At 34.3% G+C, this 24,060-nt stretch overlaps 1 protein-coding gene across 1 annotated transcript in view; it reads right to left on the bottom strand.

Annotated features, from left to right (window-relative positions):
• Positions 1–24,060, bottom strand: part of MMP16 (matrix metallopeptidase 16) — a 273,362-nt gene that overhangs the window by 15,431 nt on the left and 233,871 nt on the right. Inside the window, exon 8 of the mRNA XM_003940505.4 lies at positions 8,166–8,316. Within this exon, the coding sequence (XP_003940554.1) occupies positions 8,166–8,316 (151 nt within the window). The remainder of the gene's footprint in view (positions 1–8,165; positions 8,317–24,060) is intronic.

The following is a 24,060-nucleotide window of genomic DNA, read 5'->3' as shown; positions in this document are numbered from 1 at the left end:
TCTATCTATCTATCTATCTATCTCAGAGGTTTTCATGAGTTTTTAAAAAACCTTTCTTAGGGAGCAGAACATTTTAAAAAATAATTTTAAGTAGAATCTTGATTTATTTATTCATTCAGTACATATTTAATGAATATATATATTAGGTTTCTGGCATTACGGTGTGGCCAGAGATTCAACCTTGCACAACACAGATATGCTGTGGCTCTCACTGATATCACATTATAGGATATGTGAGGATATGGAAAATAAACCAATTTATGAATAAATGCATACTATGATAGGTGGTGATAACAGCTATGAAAAAAGCAAAGCAGATAAAGTTATCTAGGAATATCAAAAGCTATGTTAAACTGGTGGATGGAGAGGTCCTCTCTGATAAGCGGACATCTGAACAGAGAAAAGTGAGGAGCAATACATGTAGTCTTTGGGAGAAGAACATTCCAGGCAGAGGAACTAGGAATTAAAAATTCCTGTGGCAGGCATGTGCTTGGAGTACCTGTGTCTACAAGAGGCTGGGGTGACTGGAATTGAGTTAGTAATGGGGAGACAAGGTGAGAGTGAGAACCAGAACTTAAAATAAGATAAGCCTTTACACTATAGTGAGCCTTTGGTTTTCCTCTAAGAGAGATGGGAAGCCAATATATATTTTGAACAGAGGAGCTTAAACTTATGGCTAATTGTTGAAAAGAATATACTGGTTGCTATGAGTAAAATAGCTTGAAGGAGGTAAGGCAGAAGCTGTAATGCCAGTTGGGATGTCACTGCAATAATCCTCGGACTAGGAAGTCAACAACTATAGCACTGATGATAAATCAAGGGATTTGGGATATATTTTAAAGGAAGAGCCAGAGGACTTACTCATGGATTAGATGTGGGATGTGAAAGAGAAGGAAGCTGAGTATGACTCAAGAATTGTGAGTCTGATTATCTGGAAGAATAATGCTGTCATTTAGTAAGATAATGAAATAAGAGGAGGTAAGTTGAGACAGATTGAGAAATCATGAATCTGGTGTTAGCTACATTAAATTCAGACTTCAAAGTGGAGCTGCTGATGAGGAAACTGGGAATGGGAGTATAGACGTTAGGACAGGTCTTGATTGGAGTACTCAGTGTATAGACGTTAATACAAGTAAAAGCAAAGCTCACCAAGAGACTCTTTTCCCTTCACATGGCAGTCCTTGAGCCACTTTCACAGAATCCTAGACCTCCAAGGAACAAATTGTGAACATCCCTACTTTGGATCATTCATTTTTGTCCATATATTCTAAGACTAAAATGAGTTTATATTTTGAATGGTCACAAAAATTGACAAAATAGGGTAAAATCATTGGGAGTTCACAGTGATATCATCTATTTCGGGCAGCTCTATTGCTCTATGCATTATTTTATTTAATCACAACAAACCCATGAGATAGTCATCATTGTCTCCATTTGAGAGAGGAGAATTCTTGGAGGATGCTGAATGATAGGAATAAGTATAACCATGTTTGTCTGATTTCAAAAGTATCTGCTATTTCACCATAAAGGCAGTTTCCAAATTCGTTTGATGCCACCAAATATGTTTTCCAATTTTATTTGTCAATGCTTTTCCCCTGCTACATATCTATGATGATATACTAAAGCTAGTGTTTCACCAACACATATTTGGGAAATGATACATTTTTTAGAAATTATCTTTGACTTAGCCATTTTTTCTGAAATTTGAAAAAAATAAATACGTTACAGTTCGGATATTCCTCTGCCAGGCCTATGAAGGATTCTTTACCTACAGAGCTCTGGGGTCCTGTGTAGAAGGTTTTGCTACAGATTCCTAGAAACATCACTTGAGTAACATCTGGAATTCCTCCATCCATTGAAGATGCACTTCCTCAATCTTCAATGATCACATAGATGGGAAAAAGATTATTTCAGGAAGTGTTCGAAGAAGTACCCCAAAGAAGAGTTTATACCAAAAGGGAAGCTGTCAGAGGTATTTGTCACAGGTTCTCATCACATGAAAGATGAGAACAGATCTGATGGACAGATCAGGATTAGCTTCTTGGAGATGCACTGAGCTGAAAGAATGGTGCCTGGACTGCATCTTTCTGAAGAGGACAACGAAGTGGAATCATTAGTGCAGCACGCCACCAATTCTAAAATATATTTTCTTTTACATTTTGTGCATGGAAACATTTACTTTTAAATTAAAATACTTAAATAAACATAATTTTTGAATATTCTTGTTACACAGAACATTCTGTGATGAATGGTTAATACAGTTGAGATTTGCTCATAATTTAAAGATCTCTCAAGTAATAATAATAATAGTAATAATAAATAAAATTAGGAATAACTTAAAATCCTGAGGATGATGGTATCACATCCTGCGTGTGATTTAAGTAACAATAATACATACCTAGCAACCAGATTAGTTTTCTGAGAAGTAGTTATGCTTTTGATGTAATAATACCTACACTTTATATAGTGTTTTATAGTTATAAAGTAAATTTATGTACATATGTTATCTCGTTTTGCTTAAATCCCTCAATAGCCTTTATATCACATATTACAGTTTTCTCTATAATAATGTCCTAACGATAGATTTAGTATGAATGGTCACTCAATTCAAGCAATAACAGAGCATTGGGCATCATATTATTCAAAGACAATTGACTTAGTCACCTTTACTGTGTCTGAATGTGGCAGAATTGAAATTCAAATGTTATTGCTAGTGTCTGCCTGTGTTTTCTTCTCTCTCAATGCTGCCATTCAAATAACTTGTGTTCATTGTTTGGTATAGCTTTCCTTTCTCCCTTAGTCTGTTTATTCATAGATTAATTCACTCACTGATGCTTTTCTGAGCACCTATATTATATGCCAGACTCACAGGATTCAGAAAGATCTCATTTCAAGAAAATGTTAATGGAATGTCAATTTTATTACACTCTTTTGTAGGAAAATAATTCTGGTATAAATTTGTCAATATAAAAGCATTTTCCCTCTCCTAGCAGATAATACAAAACAATAATTTAGAGTCATTTTACAGTTTTAAAAAAACTCAACATAGTCTTGACCCCAAAGCTTGTCTGCTTTGTGTCAGCTTTGTTATACATCCAGTAAACTGGAATGCAATCAGAATTATCTATAGTTAGCACTGTCTTATAAAAGGTGCTGAGGCTTATTCATAAATACTGCTTTGTATTTTAATTTCCAACATATTTGAGCATATGACAATATGAACAAAGCTCATTCAACTGAATTTTTCTCCCTGAAAAATAAGCTTATAGATTCAATGAGAAGTATATTAGCATATTCAGATCAGAACACTATGTAAACAAACCATTTTGGGGCTTTAAAATGTAGATTTTTCATGGAAAACATTGACATTTTATGTGGGTGGGTCAGTAAGTGATAAAAGCTATTATAAATGAACATCATAGCTCTTTCTTCTGATTCATCAGTTATCTCTACTGTAGAACTGTGACTTTAGTCAGATGATTCTTTGAGATTTGCATTCTTAATTAAGGCCTCAAAATCCCATTCCTCAGGATCAGTCTTAAAAATGCAACAGAATAGACAATATCAGTCTATTAGTTTTTGCTCTATTTTTGAATGATTCAAAAACATATACATTAAGAAATTACTTTATAAACATACCACTTAAGCTGAAGGAAATAAACGTATTTTTTTTATTTCATTATTAGAGATGATAATTAAGAAAACAAGTCTACATTTTCCTATTTTTATTTGAAAATACCTTAAAATTCTCAACAACTAAGCTTCTTATGAAATATGGCAGTAGAGTCTTAGATATGATTGTGAGATGTTGAGAGATGACTTAGAAACATAGCATTTTAAGCTAAATGTTATGAAGATCAAAACATATCCAAGTACCAAAGCATAGTATATTAACAAAAGGGCAAGTAGGAATCTGAGGTACTGAATTCCATGCTGTATGAAAAATAGTACAACACTAGATATTTTAATCTGAATTTACAGATCTATTTAAAGAACCATCATTTCATCTACTCTCTTTAGCTATCCCTATACTTATTTCCACTGGGCTCCTGCTTTCAATACCATTTATATGTCAATAACTCTGAAATCTGTGCCTCCAACTAAACTTTCCATTAAGATGCAAACTCAATTATCCAACCACCTACTTGACTTCTTCACTTGGTGTATAAACAGGCACCTCAGTTAAGCATGGACATTTCAATTTCTTAATCCCTTTCCCTTAATATTCCTTTCTCTGTTTTTTTTTTTTTTTTTTTTTTTTTGTTATTGTTGTTGTTGTTTTTAACTCTCCAGATAAGGTACTGTCTACTTAATTACTTGAGTGAAAAGCCTAGTAGTTGTCCTGATTTATTTGTTCCTCCTCTAAAATCCAACCCCTGAGGACAACTTGTTATCACACTCAAAATTATCCTGCACCCACCCACTTTACTACTTCTCCACCACTACCATCATGTCTTCCTGCAGTCCTTCAAAAGTCTCTCAGTTACCCTCCAATTTTGGAGCTCATTTTTCAGACAGAAGCCAGCACAATCTTTGTGAATACACATAAGATCATGTCACTTTCCTGCTGAAAATGATCCAGTCCCTCTTCCTTGTACTTAGAATAATCAAACTCTTTGCCATGGGCTATGGGGCCCTGTGTAATCTGGTCCCTATTGACCAGTTTGACCTCTCCTACCACTTTAACCACTATGCTCCAGCAACACTGTTTTTAAACAATCCAAATTCTTTCCTAAGTTATTGCCTTTGCATGACTATATCATCCACCTGCAACACACTGTCCTGTATAGCTTTCTATGGCTAAGTCTCCACTCAGGTGTCCCCTTCACAAGTGAGGCCTTCTTCCAGGTCAACACTAAGTCTCAACCTGTCCTTACCACCAGGAGTCTCTCTCGCAGCAACACCTTATTTTAGTTCTTTGTAGCATTTCTCACTGTGAAAATTACCAAGGTTATTTATTTGTTTACTGTTTTTTATTTGTCTCCTCCAACACAGTCTAAGTATCATGAAAGCAGGAGCTCTGTGGTCTTTTTTTCTACTACTCCATCTTCATTACCTAGTACATGTCACATATTTTGTGTTCCAAAATGCATGTTTGAATCAATTAAATGAATGCTAGGGTAGGACAGGTGCAGAAATCTTAAGGAAGCAGGCAGGCATTAAAGCTACTGAGGATAGAATGGGCTGCCTCATGTTCATACTGTAACAGGCAGTTTAGTGGAGAGGGAAGGGTACCCTTGGGCTGCAATTGAGGGTATCTACATTTTGATAGGAAGTGAACCACATTCAGGGCTGATGTATGACAGCATCTAATTTAAAGATGTGCTTTGTTTGCCTAGTAGATTATTTGAAGTGAACTGGATTTTGAATGCTTTTCTAGAGTTTTTGCACTTTCTGGCTCACAGGAGTACTCGTTATTCGCTATTGCCTTAAATGTACTGCTTTACACAGGTACAGCCATTACTCACCTGAATTACAGCCGTTATTTACCTGATCTCTTTAAGGACCTGAATCTTTTATAACGATTCTAGATATAAAAATCCTTTTTGCTCTTAGTATTAGAGAAATAGAAAACTGTTGACATAACTTTTTGCTTTTTTGTAAGCAGAAAAATGGTAGTTGGTAAAGAGAGGAGAAATAATGAAAAATAAATTTTCATATAAAAGTGACAACTAAATTGTTGTTTCTATGCTTCAGTTAGAGAGTTTAATGTCTTTTCATCTACTTTTAAAACTAGAATAAATTTATTGATAAATGCTGTTGACTCTGGAAATATGTAATTATACAACTATAGAGTAATCTGTTTATAAAACATCTATAACTCGTGACATCTTACATAAGATCACACACATGCAAATTAGTTTAAATCCTGCTTTCAATTTCTTAAAACCTATAAAACTGTAGTTGTTTATATAGAACTTAAAAGTAATAAAGGCATTTCTACACATTTGCCGTATTTGTCATGCAGCTTTTCAAGCACGGAGTAAATGAACTAAAAACCCTTTTCCCATTTGCTATAGTCTTTTTTCTTCTAAATTTTGGCATCTAATCTCCACTGATTTCACAAATTTGAGGGACTTCATGTTTACTCTTTAAACTTAAATGTTCCAATAAGAACTAAATTTAGAGAGTGGAAACATTTTAAATATAATCCCTACATTTGTGGGAAAAAGAGCTATCTGATAATGAAATGGCCATTTTTATTATCATCTATGAAACTAATTAAAACTGTTACATAAAACTAAGCTTCCATTTTCTGTCCTGTATAAGCTAACTTCTTCAAAATATCTCCTCAGCCTTTAATTTCTGCCCTTTTTTGAGAAAAAGAAAAAACGTGCAACTCTGTATAGTACTGAGTCCAGCATGGGTACATTTAAAAGCAGCTGATAAATTTAACAACCTTAAGGGTTATACCATTTTAAAGAATATATTATAAGTCTGTAGAATTATTTTTATTAGTGGTCACTATGCAGTGGCAATGAAGTTCTTCCCATTTCATTCCCTATTACATTGACATCCTGTTAAGAGTCATTATTCTTTATTATTCTTTTTGTGGCTTTAAGTAGCATCTTCTCTTTTAATCGAATTTTTGTTTGGTATATCTCTTTAATTTGTGATTTAGTAAGAAATATTTTAGCACAGCCTAGCCTTATTATAATTAATTAATATCTATGAGCACTTTGCTATGGAAAAATATAGGAATATTGCATATAAAGTTAGTCAAAGAATAAATTTAAAAGTGTACCTTCGTATTCATGGAAACCAATTATAGGATCTTTTGTTCACACATAAAGCTCAATGTTTGAAACTATTTGCTATTAAAAATTGTAAATTTCCAAATAAACAAGGTTTATAACCTTACTTACTTTTCTCTTAGATTTGGAGACTTTGCGTAGGGTTAATTTATGCTAAGATAATATGGCAAACTCAATACTGGCATGTTGGACATTAAAGACTGTATTTTATATGTGTGTATCTTTTTAAAAATGTATGCATAAATGGTAGAACAATGGCAGATTGAAGTCCTACAAACCAATAAAGACTGCTTACGAAGTTCTCATTGTGAGCTAGCTAGTGATAGGGTAATTAAAATTTGATTTTTGATATTTTTCTATTTAATATTTATTTAAATTAATAAAAAACATAGGCTTCAACTTAATTTGTAATATCTGTTAACAATTAGGCAGGGATAGGCTTATATCTGCCTCATAGCTACTGTAAGGTTTTTTGTTTTATTTTTGTTTTTGAGACAGGGTCTCACTCTGTTGGCCAGATTGGAGTACAGTGATACAATTTCAGCTCACTGCAGCCTTTGCCTCCCTAGTTCAAGTGATTCTCATGCCGCAGCCTCCCAAGTAGCTGGAATTACAGGTGTATGCCACCACACCTGGCTAAGTTTTGTATTTTTAGTAGAGACGGGGATTCTCCATGTTGGCCAGGCTGGTCTCGAACTCCTGACCTTAAGTGATCCACCCACCTCAGCCTCACAAAGTGCTGGGATTTCAGGCATGAACCAATGCGCCTGGTCCTTTTTTAAGTTTAAGACTACAACTTTCATTTTGTGAACTCTATGAGTAATATCATAAAAGGAAAAAAAAAGAGGAAAATAAAAATAAAATACCTGGGAAAAAAATATTATGCTTCAAGCTAAAAGTATTTAGCCTAGTAACAGTTTGACTATGGTGTCTAACTAAATGGCTTCTTAAGAAATAGAATCTATGACTAAACTGAAATTCTTCGGAAGTCTTCACAATTTATTGTATACAAAGTATAAAACTTTAACTTTGAGTATGAAAACACAAAAATCCTGTGCTGAAAAGTATTTTTTTAAACAAAATCAGTAAAATTCCCCAAAAAATGCATTGCAAGGATACATATATACACTGCCTACACCGTATTTTGAGCATGTTGCAATTATGGGGAAATGAAAAAAAAAAACATATGCTAGGTATACACATTCATAAAAAAATCACATTAGCTGAATATATTAGAGGAAGATTTATCTTAAATACTATTTGAAATATAAAAAAAAATTTTAATTGCATCAACTCCTGCGTTAAATCCACCAAAATTCATCAATAGCTCATGCCTCTGATAGTTTAGAAATGCTGGCTTTCTAAACACTAGTCAATTAACTGTTTTTCTCATGATAAGTGTATACTGACCTGTCTCCCTTGAAGAAATAGGTTTTCCCAACGTCCTCCCACCAAATGGCTGAATCAATACCATGAGGGGGAATTCCACTTCCAAGGGTTATCAAGTCATGAGGGTAACCAGGTTGAAGAGTTGTGTCCTTGAATACCCAATATTTGTTACCTGTATGAAATAAGTGTAAATGCAGAATATATTAATTTAATGTCAGAAATTAGAATATATCTATTAACATAATACATTTAAACTCATTATATTAAATGTATATTATACATTTAAAATTATTACTCTAAATATATATTAAATATATTATATAAAATCCTTGAAATAAGTTAGAATATTAGTGTTATTTTTGAAATATCATTCCTAAGTGGATATAATGAAAACAACTTATTAATATAATAATAAAACCAAAATTTTGGGAGTGAATTTAAAAAATGAAATACATCTATAACTTTGCCATAAATAAACAGTTCTGAGTTAAGGATGAAGGATTCTTCCCCTAAAATTTAGAGGTCCTACTTGTTTTTAAAGGCTAAATCATTCCTGTATTTTGAGAAATGGGTATGCCCTCAGATTGGCTTCACGATTATAACCTCTACTCAACTGAAACACTTCCTCTGGGCTGGTCCTTTCATTATATAAACATTCACAAGACTCCCTAGTCTTATAAATTCATCCTCCCTTGACCCCATGCCCTCTTCTAACTGTTAAACTCTGTTCCTGTCTTTAAGAGTCTTTAAGAGTGGTAACAGAGGGGAGAAAAATTTTAACCTTAACTGTGTTTGGAATTTCTGGAGCATGGCATGATGATACTAAACAGCAAACAGGCTTTAGTCAGTTTCACTGCTGTTTCACAATTCTCTACAGACAGCATACTTCCTCATGCCTTCCCTGTGCACCTGGCCAACTGCACCCACCATTTCACTTTCTGGTATGCCTATCAAGTTTCAGTCCACTGAAGCTTTTAGTTCTGGAGTCACCAATGCCCTCCAGCTAAACAATTCTCCATCCTTATCTATTGACACAATTGACCATCTTAAGTACTTTCCTCCCTGAGCTACTAGAAAACCATTTTCTTTTGATTTGTTTGTTCTCTAGCTGCTCCTTTCTGGGCTTACTATATTTTACTCAGCCCTTGATGTTTCCTAAGACTCTGTTATTTGCTGTCTTCTCTTTTATCCCAAATAAGGAGGGGTCAGAAACTCAAATAACTACAAGGGCTAAGTTAGGGATGCTAGTAGTAGTGCAGTATCTCCACAAATACTGAGATAGTTCCATAAAAGTCAGTAAATATCCATTATCCTAAAGATGTGTTTCCTTCCTTCCCAAGTCCTCTTCTGGGCCTCCTGAATCATTCTACAATCCAGCAACCTCTTGGATCTCTAGTATCTCCTGGGGTTAATATCTGGCAAAGAAATGTGTCCCGATGTCCTTTCTACAATATTCCAAAACCATCCATAGATGAGAACTATGATAAACTGTACCTTTCATATAATACCTAAGGGTATTCCAAAACATTTAAACAATGTGCTGTTTTAACACAAAACAAGCAAATAAGACCCACACATCTTTAGGCTAGATTTAGTTAGGAATTTCTTCTAGTTTGTAACCATGGGTAATCTCATTTACTCCAAGACCTTCTACCACCATCTGATATCATTTCAGTTAAAACAACATTTATTGAGCATCTTCAAGTATCTCAAGTATCATGGCAGGTACTAAGGATACCGAAGAGGATTAAGACAGACCTGATTGCTACCCTGATTATCCTACGTGACAGCAGAAGAGGCAGATGAAAACCAAATATGCCAATATATAACTGTAGTAATTGAAAAACTAGTGAAGGCTAGGAAAAAAAAAAAAAAGTTGAGAAAAAAAATAAAGAGAACTTACTTTAAGTAAAAAGGTCAGGGAAGACCTCTCTGAAGAAATACACCAAAATCTAAAGAAAGAGAAGGTAATAAATATGCAAAGAATATTGGGAAGTGCATTCAGAGCAGAAGACAGTTTGGGATGATCAACAAATTGAAAGAAGATCAGTAATTTGTAATAAGCAAGTACAAAAACATTGAAAATCAACATAATGCATTGGAATCTTATTTTGAGTGTACTAAAGGCCATCAAGGAGATTAAATTTTTATTGGGTTGTGATTGATTTTATATTTTAAAATGATGATTTTTGGTGAAAAATGTATTATAAAGGGAAGAATGAAAATGAAAGGACCCATTAAGAGTCTTTGGCAAGAATTAATTGAATCATTCACTCAACAATTACTTAGTACATATACCAGGCACTGTTGTAGGCACTACAGATAGAGAAGTAAACCAGAAGGGCAGCATCTCTATCTCATGAAGCTTAGATTTCAGTGAGTGATTATGGAAATATTAACTTGAATCAAACAGATAAATAAATTCAAACTCCAGAGAGCAAAGTGCTATACAAATAGAGAAAAAAAAATGTTATTAAGGTGACAGTGATGGGATCGGGGTTACTTTGTATTAGACACAGGAAAAATCCCTTTATTCAATTGTGACATAATTCAAAGGAGCCAGACCACTGAAGATTGTTTAAGGTAAAGGAAACCTGAAGAATAAATTCCATAATGGGAAGAGGCTTGTTGTACACCTAGAATAGAGTATGATAGGAATGTATAATAATAGAGGTGAGGATCATGTAATCCTGTAGGACTTGAACTTTATTCTAAATGAAATATTAAGTTATTGAATAGTTAAATAAAAAAATTCTTAGACAGTGGTTTGGACCAATACAGCTGTAATAGAGGTGGAAAGGAGAAAATGAAGTCATGACATATTTTGGAGATGGAATTGATAGGCATTGCTGAGAGAAATAAGATAAAGATAATATCAAGAATGGTCCTCAAGTTCTGGCTTGTGTAGATAAGTGAATAACAGTGCTATTTAATAAGACAATGAAGACTAAAGGTGGGTGGGCTGTTGGAAACTTAAATCAAGAGTCTGAGATGTCAGTGAAATATCTACATAAAGAAGTTATGTGGGCAACCGGGTATTTCAGTTTGAAAATAAGTTTGTAAGATACAAGTATAAATGTGGCATTTATAAATTTAGGATGTGTTGAGATTATCCTGAGAAGAGTATATACAGAAGATAAAGAGAAACCAGAACTGGATTTCTAGAAATCTGTGTCCATTAGAAAAGATCACATAAAGGAAGAAAGAGGAGGAGACACATGAGGAGAAAAAAGAGGCAGTATTGAAGACAAAAGTAAAAGAAAACATCAGAAGCCAAAAAGAAAAAAGCGTAATCATAAATGACTATCTCTGGTCCAAATATCTCTTGAAAGTCAACTAGTATCTATAGTTATCTGATAGGATTTTCTACAAAATCCAAATTTGAACTCATCTGAAAACTTTATTTTCCCTCTTTGGGTAGGTGGAATATGAGTTATTCTGTGGCTGACATTAGAAACCTCCCTGTTCATTATTTTCCATATTGAATGGATCATGACATCCAGCTGATTCCAGTTCCCAACTCTCACTTATAACAGTCCTTTGAAGTCTGTTCTTTTTACCGATGGTCCTTTCTATCATTCCTTCCATCATCCCTTCTAAAGGTAATTGCTTTGTCCACAAGCTGTAAGGTAGGTGTCATTGTTCTCCACATCCACTCTCTCTACTATCACTGTAAGACTAGAACCACTCAAAATGCTGTGCTGCAGAGTAAGCTGTGGAGACATGGCTTCATCTGATGATAAGCAGAGATAAGCAGAACTATCCTCGTCTCTATCTTGGGAAGATGATCCAGAGAATACTGAGAGACTGTCCCTCTCAGCAGAGGGAAGTATTTTTTATATAATATGAAGCCTGAGAAGCCAAGATGGCCAGAGAAAGTGGATATTATGAGAAGGTAGAAATTGAATAGATGAGATGGACTAAAAGAGAAAAGAGAAGAAGACGACAAAAGCATCACAAAGAGCAAAGCTATGAATGAGAGAGGGGCCAGCAGGCAAGTGCGGCAAGTTCCTGGCTGTCTGAGTTCCTGTTACACACCCACTCCTTACCATAAGTTCCCCATAAGCTCAACTAACCTTACTGGGTTTATTTTTTATTTTAACTGAATGAGGCTGTGCAACCTAAAATCATGTACACTCAAGCATCATGTAAGTTGTAAGGTGCATCTGAGCCCAAGCCTGTTGGCCAGAATTTTGGCTTTAGCCAGTGGTACCATGCTGTCTTCCAACCATGAGACTTCAGAGGAATCTGTTTATTTCCTAGTTTATTTCAACAGTTTCCTTTCCTGTTTACCTGTCTCTAGTCTGTTTCCCTTTTATCTATCCCCAACAAAGTCAATACAGGAATTTCTTGAAAATGCATACTTGATTTTTGTTCTCTTTTGTTTAAAATTTTCAGTGGTTTCTCACTGAATTCAGGATAAAATCCAAATTCATTATATGTCATTTCAAGGTTCCTTTCAGTATGAGTCTCTTATCTCATCTACATTTCACTTAGCTCCATTTATGGAAAACTAGGATGACACTTTCAAAACGTAGTTTAGCATGATTTCTCTTAAAAGCGTTTCCTATCCGAGTATGGTGGGCATCTTACATTGTCAGAGTACTGGCATTTACCTTAATCTTATTACTTAGTACATTGTATTTTGATGAATCACAAGCCTGCCACCCACTCTAGGCTGTGAGTAACTTGAGGAAAAACGCTACATTGAACACATTATTTTCCTGCAGCACCTTATATATAGGCTTAGAAGGTAGGTGCTTAATAAATGCTTACCGATGCAAAGAGCCATGTTTAATATTACACGACTAATCAAATACAGGATAAAAAAAAATCTAACAAGGCACAATAAAGGCTACAATAGAGGCTACATAAATAACATTGTGGGCATTAGCCTGGAATCTTATTAGTATAGCAATAAAAATAAATTTTATAATCACTAGCAAGTATGAGAAAATATAAGGTATGCCCTGGTATTGTGCTGATAAACCGTTTAAGTGATTATGTTTAACCAAGTGTTGGGAAATACAGTCATAGAAATGCAAACTTATCCTGAGCCCTTGTTTAATCTGAATATTACACACACACACACACACACGCTAACCCCAAAGGCCCAGATGGCTTCCTTGCCAGTGTCAGTGAGTTGGAAAATCCAGAGAGCTGTTTCACAGCATGCTCTATATTTTAGTCAAATCTCTGAGGTATTTAAAATAGAAAGTCTTAAAACAATAGAAGAAAGAGAAAGAAAGGCCTTTTCTGTTGGCCTATACCTCAGTGACCTACTGCACCCTTTCCTTTCATCTCCTTTTTAATCAGGAAGGAGTGCACATTTTCTATACCTCTCATGCTAGCTATTTAGGGTACATCTTGTATCAACTCAATCCAGTTGGTTGTCCCTTTCAAGCAGAAGCACTCTAGTATGCTTTCGATCGCTTCCTTTTGCAGTCCTAAACTTGATTATCATTTGCATGAAAATTTCTTTCAGGCTTTTTTCAGTAATGACACTAGGCTCAACAATAACCAAGATGCCTTGGTATACAGAGCAGGGGAAATAGTTCACAGAAGTTTAGTTTATATAATAGTCCCAGTGTCTTAGTAGAGGATAATGTGTGAAAAAAGAAAAGGAATTATAGTTCTTCTAGAAAATTGTTATTATTCTACTCAAAAAACTGTTGTTGCTGCTGTTTTTAAAAACTATGCTTTGAAAATACTTTCCTCTATTGTTGGTCTAGTATTTTCCATAAACGAAAGGGAAAAATAATCAGTCTTTCACTTTCACTTTTTAATGATCAAGTCCTTTGTAAAAAAGAGCTCGATTAGCTTTTTTATTTTTAAACTGCTAGGAAAAAAGCATTTATATTCCCTTTATGAAAACAAAGCAAAATAGCTTATCAGCAAACATTTGCTGTAATGTTACATAACAGAATTCCAGCAGTTATTCACACAAAATTAAGAAACACCACCTTGCCTGCTGAGTATTTGTGGCATAGAATTCAAGGAAATAACTCAATATTAATTATGAATGATAACATTTATTTTCTGAGTGTTTATTGAGGAAATACAACTATTTAATTCCTTTTGTATCTTGATGAGTTAAGATTTTCATATGAAAAAACTGAAATGACTTTGTTTCTACTTTTTAGTTTTTCAGTAAACTATGTAAGATTTATGTTAGACTCTTTTTACTGTACATATGACAGGTGGTTTTTTAACTCCCCTACCATCAGACAGTCTGGTTCTGAAGGAAAATATTGCCTTTTTGGCAGAATGTAAGTATGCCCTGGATTTCATATGAGTTTGACATATTCTGGAGCAAGTGGAAAAAACTAGTTCTTACAGACATCGTACTTGGCAGAATGCAGAGGAAAATATCAACAAGTTAGAATTAAAGGCCAAAAGGTTTTACAAATAGAAGAATAGCTTCAAAAATATTTAGAGTTGGAGAGGACTTTATAGATCATCTACTGCAGTGGTTTTTCAATGATATTCAACTATCCATCCATCTATTCAATGGATAGATGATATTCAATCATCCATCTATTCCATCTATTCATCCATCTATTCTATTCAATGTCTGTTTATTAAGAGCCTATTACAGTCCATCACTCAATTAGGTGCTGTAGAAACACTGATGAAGGCAACACAAAAGGTTCCTGTCCTTGTGAAACAGATTAGCAGAGAAGATAGACAGTAAACAAATAATCCCCCCCAAATTTTTAAACCAAATGCTGTTTCGATCAGGAAACATGCAGTATCTAATTACCTCCCCGCTCCCCACTCCTCAGAAGGACAATCCTTACTTTGGAGGTTAAGATTTCTACCTGCTTTTTAATCCCCTTGAATTGAGCCACTGTTAATGGTGGTAGTGAACTACATTGTTCAGAGGTACTGGATCAGAAAAGTGGCTGTGAATCCAGCCTAAGACATTCGTTGATTTCCCAGGTCAAAGAAATGGTGTGTCTAAAACCATACTGCCAGGTGCTAATAGGTTTTGCACTGTGGTCCAGGTCTCTTGATTCAGTGCTTATCTTACTATCCAAAATGGATTCTCAGAACAGAACAAGTTACACTCTGGCTTTCAGAATTGCTCATGATTCCCTGCTTCCTGCCTCCTGTATCAACTAATCACATAACATTTTTAATGGGAATGTTTATTAATTAACCCACTGTATCCGCCTCATGCTTGTTCATTGTATCCTGAGTAATCAGATATCTTTTGTGCCTTAATACTAAAGAAATTACAAAAAATCAACTGTATTTTTGTCTCCTCAAAACTATTCATACATTTATATTTTATGTCTTCTATTACAACAGTGGTCAGTAAATGAGGACCACTAGCTGCTACCTGTTTTTGTAAATAACACCTTACCAGCAAACAGCCACACCTACTTAGTTACACGCTGCCTATGGCAGCTTTTACCCTGCAATGAAAGAGTTTAGTAGTTAATGACAGAGTTCATATGGTCCACAAAGCTGAAAGTATTTACTATGTAGTCTTTTACAGAAAGGATCAGAAAACAAAGTCCTTAATGATTGGATTTTTTTCATAACACAGAGGTCTGTACATAGAATACTCAATAATTATTGTTTTTTTGGGCTGATCACATATATAAAATATATAAATGTTCAACATTTATATATTCTTTGAGAAGACATCAGATAATTAAAACAATTGTTAAAAAGAATATATATTTTATTTGTTAGATTATGTTATTTAATGGAGCATTCAATAGCTTTGAAGTCAGAACTAGGAGGTGATGACAGCTCTACCAATAACCAGCTGTAAGATCCTGGGCAAGTCATGAATCTGAGCTCCCCTTTTGTAATTTGTACATAAGATGCTAACTTAATGCTCACCTGGAATTCTGGAAACACTGAGAGATCAAACACATGCAGGCTGAATATGTTTTAGGATGCCCCAATAAATAGTTCTTATTATATAACACAGTATTTCACTGAACAAATTTGCTTACCATCTACTCAAATAAATAAATGATACCAATAGTAAATAATTAAGTAACACTAATCTCTATTTGGGCTCAATATTTGGAATATGTTTTTATTTCCATATTGTTTATAGGTAGGTTGCTCAGGAAATTTGAATAAATGCTCAACACTTGAGGTCCTGTGACTTTTTGCTAGCAGCATTTTGTTTTCCAGATTCCATAATATTAGATAATAAGCAGAAAATTTTGAACGCTTATGCAAGTGAAGTTGCCATTGATGTGTGCAGCTCAGATCTTCCTTAGAGAAAGAAACTGTCATCAGCTGAGTGTCTGGGTCTGATGCATCAGCTGGGCAAAGGCTATAATCTTCAGCATCCTCCAACCAAAGACTGAGCACAGCTGAGTATTAACTAAAGCCTGGCCATTTTTGCTCTGCATGCAAGCCCGCTAAGAGGCATTATTGGATCTGAAGCTTGGCATCAGGTTCACCAAGACTTTGTCACCTACTGCTAATCCTGCTTTCTCCCCTTTAATTTTTCATACATTTACCTTCTTCCCTGACAAATTCTCAACCTCCTAGCTTAGTCTCAGTGTCTGCTTCCTGGGGAACTCAAAAGGGCTCAACAACAAAACAAAATGATGTGATAACAGTTTTTGAAAATGAGAAAAACTTTTAGATGTACAAGTAATACTGATAGGAAAATATTGCAGTCTGAAATATAAATGAAAATAGCCATAATAAAAATATACTATAGAGTTTTTGGATCATTATAATAAGTAGAGGTATATTAGCAATAAAAGTTTCAAATATTAAACATTTGGACCTATGTTTTAGATCAGGCGTCCCCAAATTATGGCCCGTGGGCCGCATGTGGCCCCCTGAGGCCATTTATCCAGCCCCCGCCGCATTTCAGGAAGGGGCACCTCTTTCATTGGTGGTCGGTGAGAGGAGCACAGTATGTGGCAGCCTTCCAACGGTCTGAGGGACAGTGAACTGGCCCCCTGTGTAAAAAGTTTGGGGACGCCTGTTTTAGATGATCATTTCAACATACAATAAAAGCATTAATATTAAAATTCTATAAATATTTATAATTTAAAAAATAGTACTATTCACTTGGTCTATATCTATTTTCACATATACTAAGATTACTAAATATAAATTTCTTAATCTAGTATAACTTTTTATACATCAATTTTCTGTTATATCCTATAAAGAAATAAGTAATCACAGCACTATTTATGGAAAATTTTTCTTTTAGGTTTCCTATTGTACTACATAATGAACAATGTATTTTGACCTCAAATGAACTTCATGAATATTCTCTAAGTGGTTCAAGAAAAATACTTTGTGAGCAGTATAAAGAAATTTCCTGTTTATCAGTACTATTTGAAATAAAATAACAATTAAAGCCATAAAAATGATTTCTTAACAAACAATTTTCTTTGCCATTTTCCAGCACCAAGTATTTTAGACAACTCCTTTCTTTTGATACACAGCTTCTGTACACCATTTTTATTCATAAATTTTATTGACATTCTCTTTTCTACCTCATATATTTTAGTTTCTATGCCATAAGTGATTTGTGCCTCTTGAAATGAAACTGCCAACCAGGGTGATAAGTACTGCTCAAAGTTATTAAGTGATAGCAACAATTTGAATTTTGAGACAACTTTTCAACTACTTGATTTTATTTTGACTGTTACTGATTTTGACAACACTACGATCTTTGTTTTAAAATTTGTTTCCAATTCTTGAAAGCGAATGCACCAGCTCAATTTTCAAGATAGCTTTTTTTGATACTATTACCTAATAACCATTCAGTCTTAACATGCCTAGTAACTGAGAATGTGCATCTGGTGATTATGCTTATAAAATGTTATTCTTTATATGGGATATACCTGAATGATGGAAAGATAGCTAACTAGCACAAAGTGCGGAGTACATTCAATTGCCGGAAAAAAGCATATTACTTCGTCAAGGTGTGATACATTTTCTATTTCTAGGTCTCTCTAAATAAAAAAGAAACACCTTGTGAACATAAATAAAGAAGAATGATTCACTGTTACTTACTAAATATCAAATAGAGGAATAAAGGGGTCTATTCGGACATCACAAGTATAAATGGTGCTAAGTGATAGTCACATACACCAAACCATAAAGTTGGCTAACTTTCAATAAGAAAGGCCTGTGGTTTGTACATCTACACTCAAATCCAAATAATAGCCCTTACAGCAAGCAACTTAACGAGTGAAGGGAAACATTATGCACCACCTTCTTTTAAAAAAACAAAAACAAAAACAACTAACTTAATACTCACTTGGAATTCTGGAAATACCACCCCCACACACACGTATGTCTACACGTGAGGCTGAAAAAAAATATCTAAAATACTTGTCTACTTACTTGTATCTATAATGATTTCACAAAAATTAGAGGGATCTGATAAAAATGTGATACAATGAGAAAACATAAATTAAAAAACAAAAATAAGATGGGTAATTACAGAGCAAAAATAAAACACAAACAATATAAAATAATAGTGAAAAATTATTCAAAATGTGGGCATCAAAAATTTTTTGGTAGTCATTTCTAAGATAAACGCTTTTTAGAGAATACTTTATAACCATTATAAATTGTAGCATCTAAAATTAAGTTGAGATGATAGAATATTTGTAATATTTCTCCAGTAAGTGGATGAGTTCTTTACTAAGAGTTAAATTTTCTTTCTATTGGCTGGGCAAGGTGGCTCATGCCTATAATCCCAGCACTTTGGGAGGCCGATGTGGGCAGATCAGGATGTCAGGAGACCCAGACCATCCTGGCTAACACGTTGAAACCCTGTCTCTACTGAAAATATGAAAAATTAGCCCAGCATGGTAGCACACACCTATAGTCCCAGCTACTTGGGAGGCTGAGGCAGGAGAATCGCTTGAACCTGGGAGGTGGAAGTTGCAGTGAACTGAGATCGCACCACTGTACTCCAACCTGTGCAACAGAGCAAGACTTGGTCTCAAAAAAAATTTTTTTTTTCTATCTACTATTGTCAATAATACTAAAACTTTAATGTAGAGAGAAAAGTTGCTGGGGAATGATGTATCTCAGCTAGGAGGGTACATTGGACTTGATTATCAATGTCCTCAACTAAGACACTAAAATTGGAATAGTATTAATTTGGATATTCATAATTAACAAGCTCTGGAATACTTAAGGAATCAAATTCTACTACCCATGTCATCAGTATATTTAAATGTATAAAATATTTGCATAATCTATTCTAGCATAAATTTATGTGTTTAGTAAAGCTTCTTGTTAAAAAAACAGTCTTATTCTGGTATAACTGACATTCTATAAATTTAACATGTATAATTTATTAAGTTTTGACATAGGTACATACCTATGAAATTATTGACATAATCAAGAAAATGAACATTTCATTATTCTGAGAAATTTTCTTAATGCTCAACTCTTGCCTATCCTCAGGAAACCAATTAGGCACTTTTTGTCACTATAGCTCAGTTTGCATTTTCTAGAATTTAATACAAATGCTATAATAGAGTATGAACTCTTGTTTTGTCAGAATTATTTCACTTCAGCTAAATTATTTTGAGCTTCATCCATGTTGTAATGTGAATCAGTATTTCATTCCTTTTTATTGCGAAGTCTTCTACTATATAGATATACCACAGTTTATTCATTTATGTGTTGAGAATATCTGAATTATTTCCAGTTTTATGTTATCACAAATATAGCTGCTTTGAATATTCACATAGAGGTCTTTGATTACACATAGGTTTTCATTTTTCTTGGGAAAATACCAAGGGGTAAACTGGTTGGATTATACAGTAGCTGTATATTTAACTTTTAAAGAAAACTGCCAAAATGTTTTCTAGAGTGTACAATTTTACTTTCTACCAGCAGTATATAAGAGTTACAGTTCCTTCATAATCTTGTGAACACTTGGTATGGTCAGTCTTCTATTTTAGTCATTCTATCAGGTGTGTAGTGGTATTTCACTGTGGTTTTAGTTTACATTTCCCTAATAACTAATAATGTAAAACATATTTTCATGAGCTTATTTGACATCCATCTATTATCCTTGGTAAAATTTTTGTTCAATACTCTTTGCTCATTTTTATTGAGTTGCTTGCTTTCTTTTTATTGAGTTTTGAGTGTTCTTTACATATTTTGAATAAGAATCCTTCATTATATACTAAGCTTGCAAATAACGTACCCTAATCTGAGGCTTTTTATTCTCTTAAAAAAGTATTTTGAAGAGTAGAAATTTTTAATTAAGTCTAATATATCAATTTTTCTTTTATAAATGGTAATTTTGGCATCATATCTAAGAAATTTTTGCCCAGATCAAGGTCACAAACTTTTATATTCTATGTTTTATCTAGGTGTTTTATAGATTCAGCCCTTAAATTTAGGTTAGGACCATATTGATTTTTTCATATAGTATAGGATATGAATTGGAGGTTTGTTTTGTTTTGTTTTGTTTTACATGTACCTTTGTCAAAAATTACTTGTCCATATATGTTTTCAGTCTATATCCAGATCTCTGTTCTACTAATCTACTTTTTTCTATTTTTATGTCCATGCCAAACTGTCTTGATTATTATAGCTTTAAAATAAGATTTGAAGTCAAGCAATATTTTCTTTTTTCTTTCTTGCTTTTTTTTTTTTTTTTTTTTTTTTGAGACAGAGTCTTGCTCTGTCACCCAGGCTGGAGTGCAGGGGCATGATCTCAGCTCTCTGCAACAATTTGTCTTCCAGGTTCAAGAAATTCCCTTGTCTCAGCCTCCCGCGTAGCTGGGATTGGTGGCATCTGCCACGATGCCCAGCTATTTTTATATTTTTAGTAGAGTTGGGATTTTACCATGTTGGCCAGGCTCGTCTTGAACCCCTGACCTCAAGTGATCCACTCGCCTCCCTCTCCCAAAGTACTGGGATTATAGGCATAAGCCACCACACCCAGCCAAAATCAAGCAGTATTTTCACAGTGGTTTTGCCTATACTAGGCTGTTTGCATTTGTATATGAATTTTGGAATCATCTTGACCATTACTACAAAAGTGCCTGGAAGTATTTTGATTGGGACTGCCCTGAATGCAAACATAAATCTGGTGATAAATGTCATTGTAATAATACTGAGCCCTCTGACCCATGAATAAGGAATATTTGTCCAGTCATTTAGGCCTCCTTTACTTTCATTTAGCAATGTTTTGTTGTTTTCAATGTAGAGGTCACATACATTTTGTTTTTTGTGCAGATTGATCCCTCAGTGTTTGGTATTTTTGAATGCAACTGTGAATGGTCTTTTATTTTAAAATTTCAATTTCTGGTTGTCCTTTGTTAGCATGTGATGGGAGATAATTCTTCATAGGTTTTGTGCTTTTCAGTTTGTCTTTAAAGTAGAGGCACTAACTGCCCTTGTTCTAGAATCCATTTCCAGTGATATTCGAATACCCAATCATCTTGCATTATAGATACAGTATCTCTCTTCACTGAAATGGCAAGGTTTGTTTACTCTCTAGTGTGATAAAGAAAATATCTTCCTTTGGTGAAAAATTTAGGCAAGCTTATCGCTAATTACAGAAAAATTGTAATTCATGATTCCTTTCTTGCAATGAAACTAATTTCATGTAAAGTGTCACCTCCTTTTCGTATCACATTTTTTTTTTTTTTTTTTTTTTTTTTTTTTTTTGAGATGGAGACTCCCTTGGTTGCCCAGGCTGGAGTGCAATGGCATGATCTCAGCTCACTGCAAACGCAACTTCTATCTCTGGGGTTCAAGCTGGTCTCCTGCCTCAATCTCCTGAGTAGCTGGGACTATAGGCAGCTGGGGTTTCACTATGTGAGACAGGCTGGACTTGATCTCCTGATCTTGTGATCTGCCCACTTCGGCCTCCCAAAGTGCTGGGATTACAGGCATAAGCCACTGTGCCCGGCCTCGTATCACACTTTTAAGACTGGGGTTTTGGGAACAAGTACAGATGACTACACTATGGCTCCTGCTTTTGGTTTCTGTCCTTTGCTCTGACTCAGGAATCTCATGTTTTCTGTCAACATCCACGAACCTGAGGCAAGCTAACAGGCTTTTATTAGCTTGCAAGGAAGATAAAAGTCTCAGACCCTTTACAGTTCTTAAAAATATGCAGAAAATACAATTACATCTTTATGAGTCTTGTATCTTGTAACTTTGAGAAATTCACTTATCATTTCTGAAAGCTTTTTGGTTGAAGGCAAAACTATCTCTTTCTACATAGACAATTATGTCCATGGACACAGTTTTACTACTGTTTTATATCAGTCATGTTGTCTGAATACAGCTTTCTTTCCTTCCAATCTGGATTATTTTTATTTATTTCACTAGATAAAACTTGTTACAATGTTGAACAGACTTGAAATAAACATCTTTGTCTTCTTCCTGATCTCAGGGGATATGCAAGATACTGTGAATTTTGCCTTGTTAGGTCAATATCTCTGAATCCCTATAAATATTCTTGAGCTTTGTTCTAGACTGTTATTTGGAAACCATTTGATTGCGTCAGGTCTTATTTTGAAGATTTGCTAAGTGGAATTCAAACAGGGATATTTCTAGGATAATTATTCCCCACTACTGAGGTAAGGCCCTTTTCAATATTCTATCCAATGCCTGTGAACAGGTGGTTGGGGGAAGCAGGTACTGTTGGCCCTCTTTGAATGTCAGGCACTGCTCCTTTTTTTCACACTGATTGATTCATTTTCTAGATTTAAGCAGTTTCCTTACAGACATGAGCTGACCACTACTCTCTCCAACACATATGGGGTCCATCTGCTAATCTCCGGGCCCTCGCTCTTGTGTAGTTCTCTCCTCTGTGTTACTGTCTCCTTTTCACTGAAGTCACCTTGTTCTTCCTGAATTCTCAGCTCTGTCTCCTCAACTCAGAAAGTCTCTGAGCTCTGCCTGGGTTCCCCTACCTTGTGCCACAACCTGTAAATTATTCAGATGGGAAGCTGTGGCAATTTCAGGGCTCATCTCCCTTTATTTCCTGACTCTCAGAATTCACTGTCCTCTGTTTCTTGATGCCCAGTGTTTCCAAAAATCATGCTTTTAAATACTTTGCCCATTTTTTATTTGTTTCAGGAGGAAAGATAAATCTGATTCCTCTTATTACATCTTGGGTAGAAGCAGAATCCATCACTTTATTATACTATTACATAATATATTACATTATATTCTGATATACCATATTTTAACATATCAAAAAGCTAAGATTATGTTCAGAATATAGAATTGGACACATATATAAAGGAAATTTTTATGTTTTTATAATTTATGTACTGACAACTCCCATTCATATGATGTACATGTACACATATAATTTGGCTAAAGTTCAAAAAATATCTAAATTACACCAAAATATAAATTTTTAATTGTATCTACTGGTTTCTTATTTTTCTTATAATTTATAAAGGTTCAAATGAATGAAAGATTTTATGCTTATATTTATATTACTAACACAATAGTTATATTTAATAACTGAACATTTATACACATAGTTGAATCTACACCTTCAAATTCTTATGCAAAATGAAAACAAGGTTAATACTCAGTACCTTTAGGAAATACATAGTTAAATATATTTATATCCAAACATAGACTTTAGTTATATAGGGGAATAAAAGACAAAGATACTCAAATATGTCATAATTTTCTAGTACAGATTAGAAGAAAAAAATACATAAAAGATGATCTCTGTAAAGAGAGAGAAGGGGAAAACCAAGATAAATAATGTAAGGCATAGAGGCTAAATAAAAGAGTAAATTAAAGAAGAATAACTTCTAAATCACTAGTAACAATAGTCTAATATGGTCTAATATGGCTTGCAGAGGTTGAAACCAACTTGTACAGGGCTATAAATACAGGATGGGCCTTGAATCTTATTCTTGGCTCATTCAATCAATCTTTGTCAAGTGTTTACAAT

The sequence above is a fragment of the Saimiri boliviensis genome, chromosome 15 (assembly GCF_048565385.1).
Source record: "Saimiri boliviensis isolate mSaiBol1 chromosome 15, mSaiBol1.pri, whole genome shotgun sequence".
In the NCBI taxonomy this organism is placed as follows: Eukaryota; Metazoa; Chordata; class Mammalia; order Primates; family Cebidae; genus Saimiri; species Saimiri boliviensis.
The sequence above is the reverse complement of the archived record's forward strand: the minus strand, read 5'-3'. Positions and strand labels throughout refer to the sequence as shown.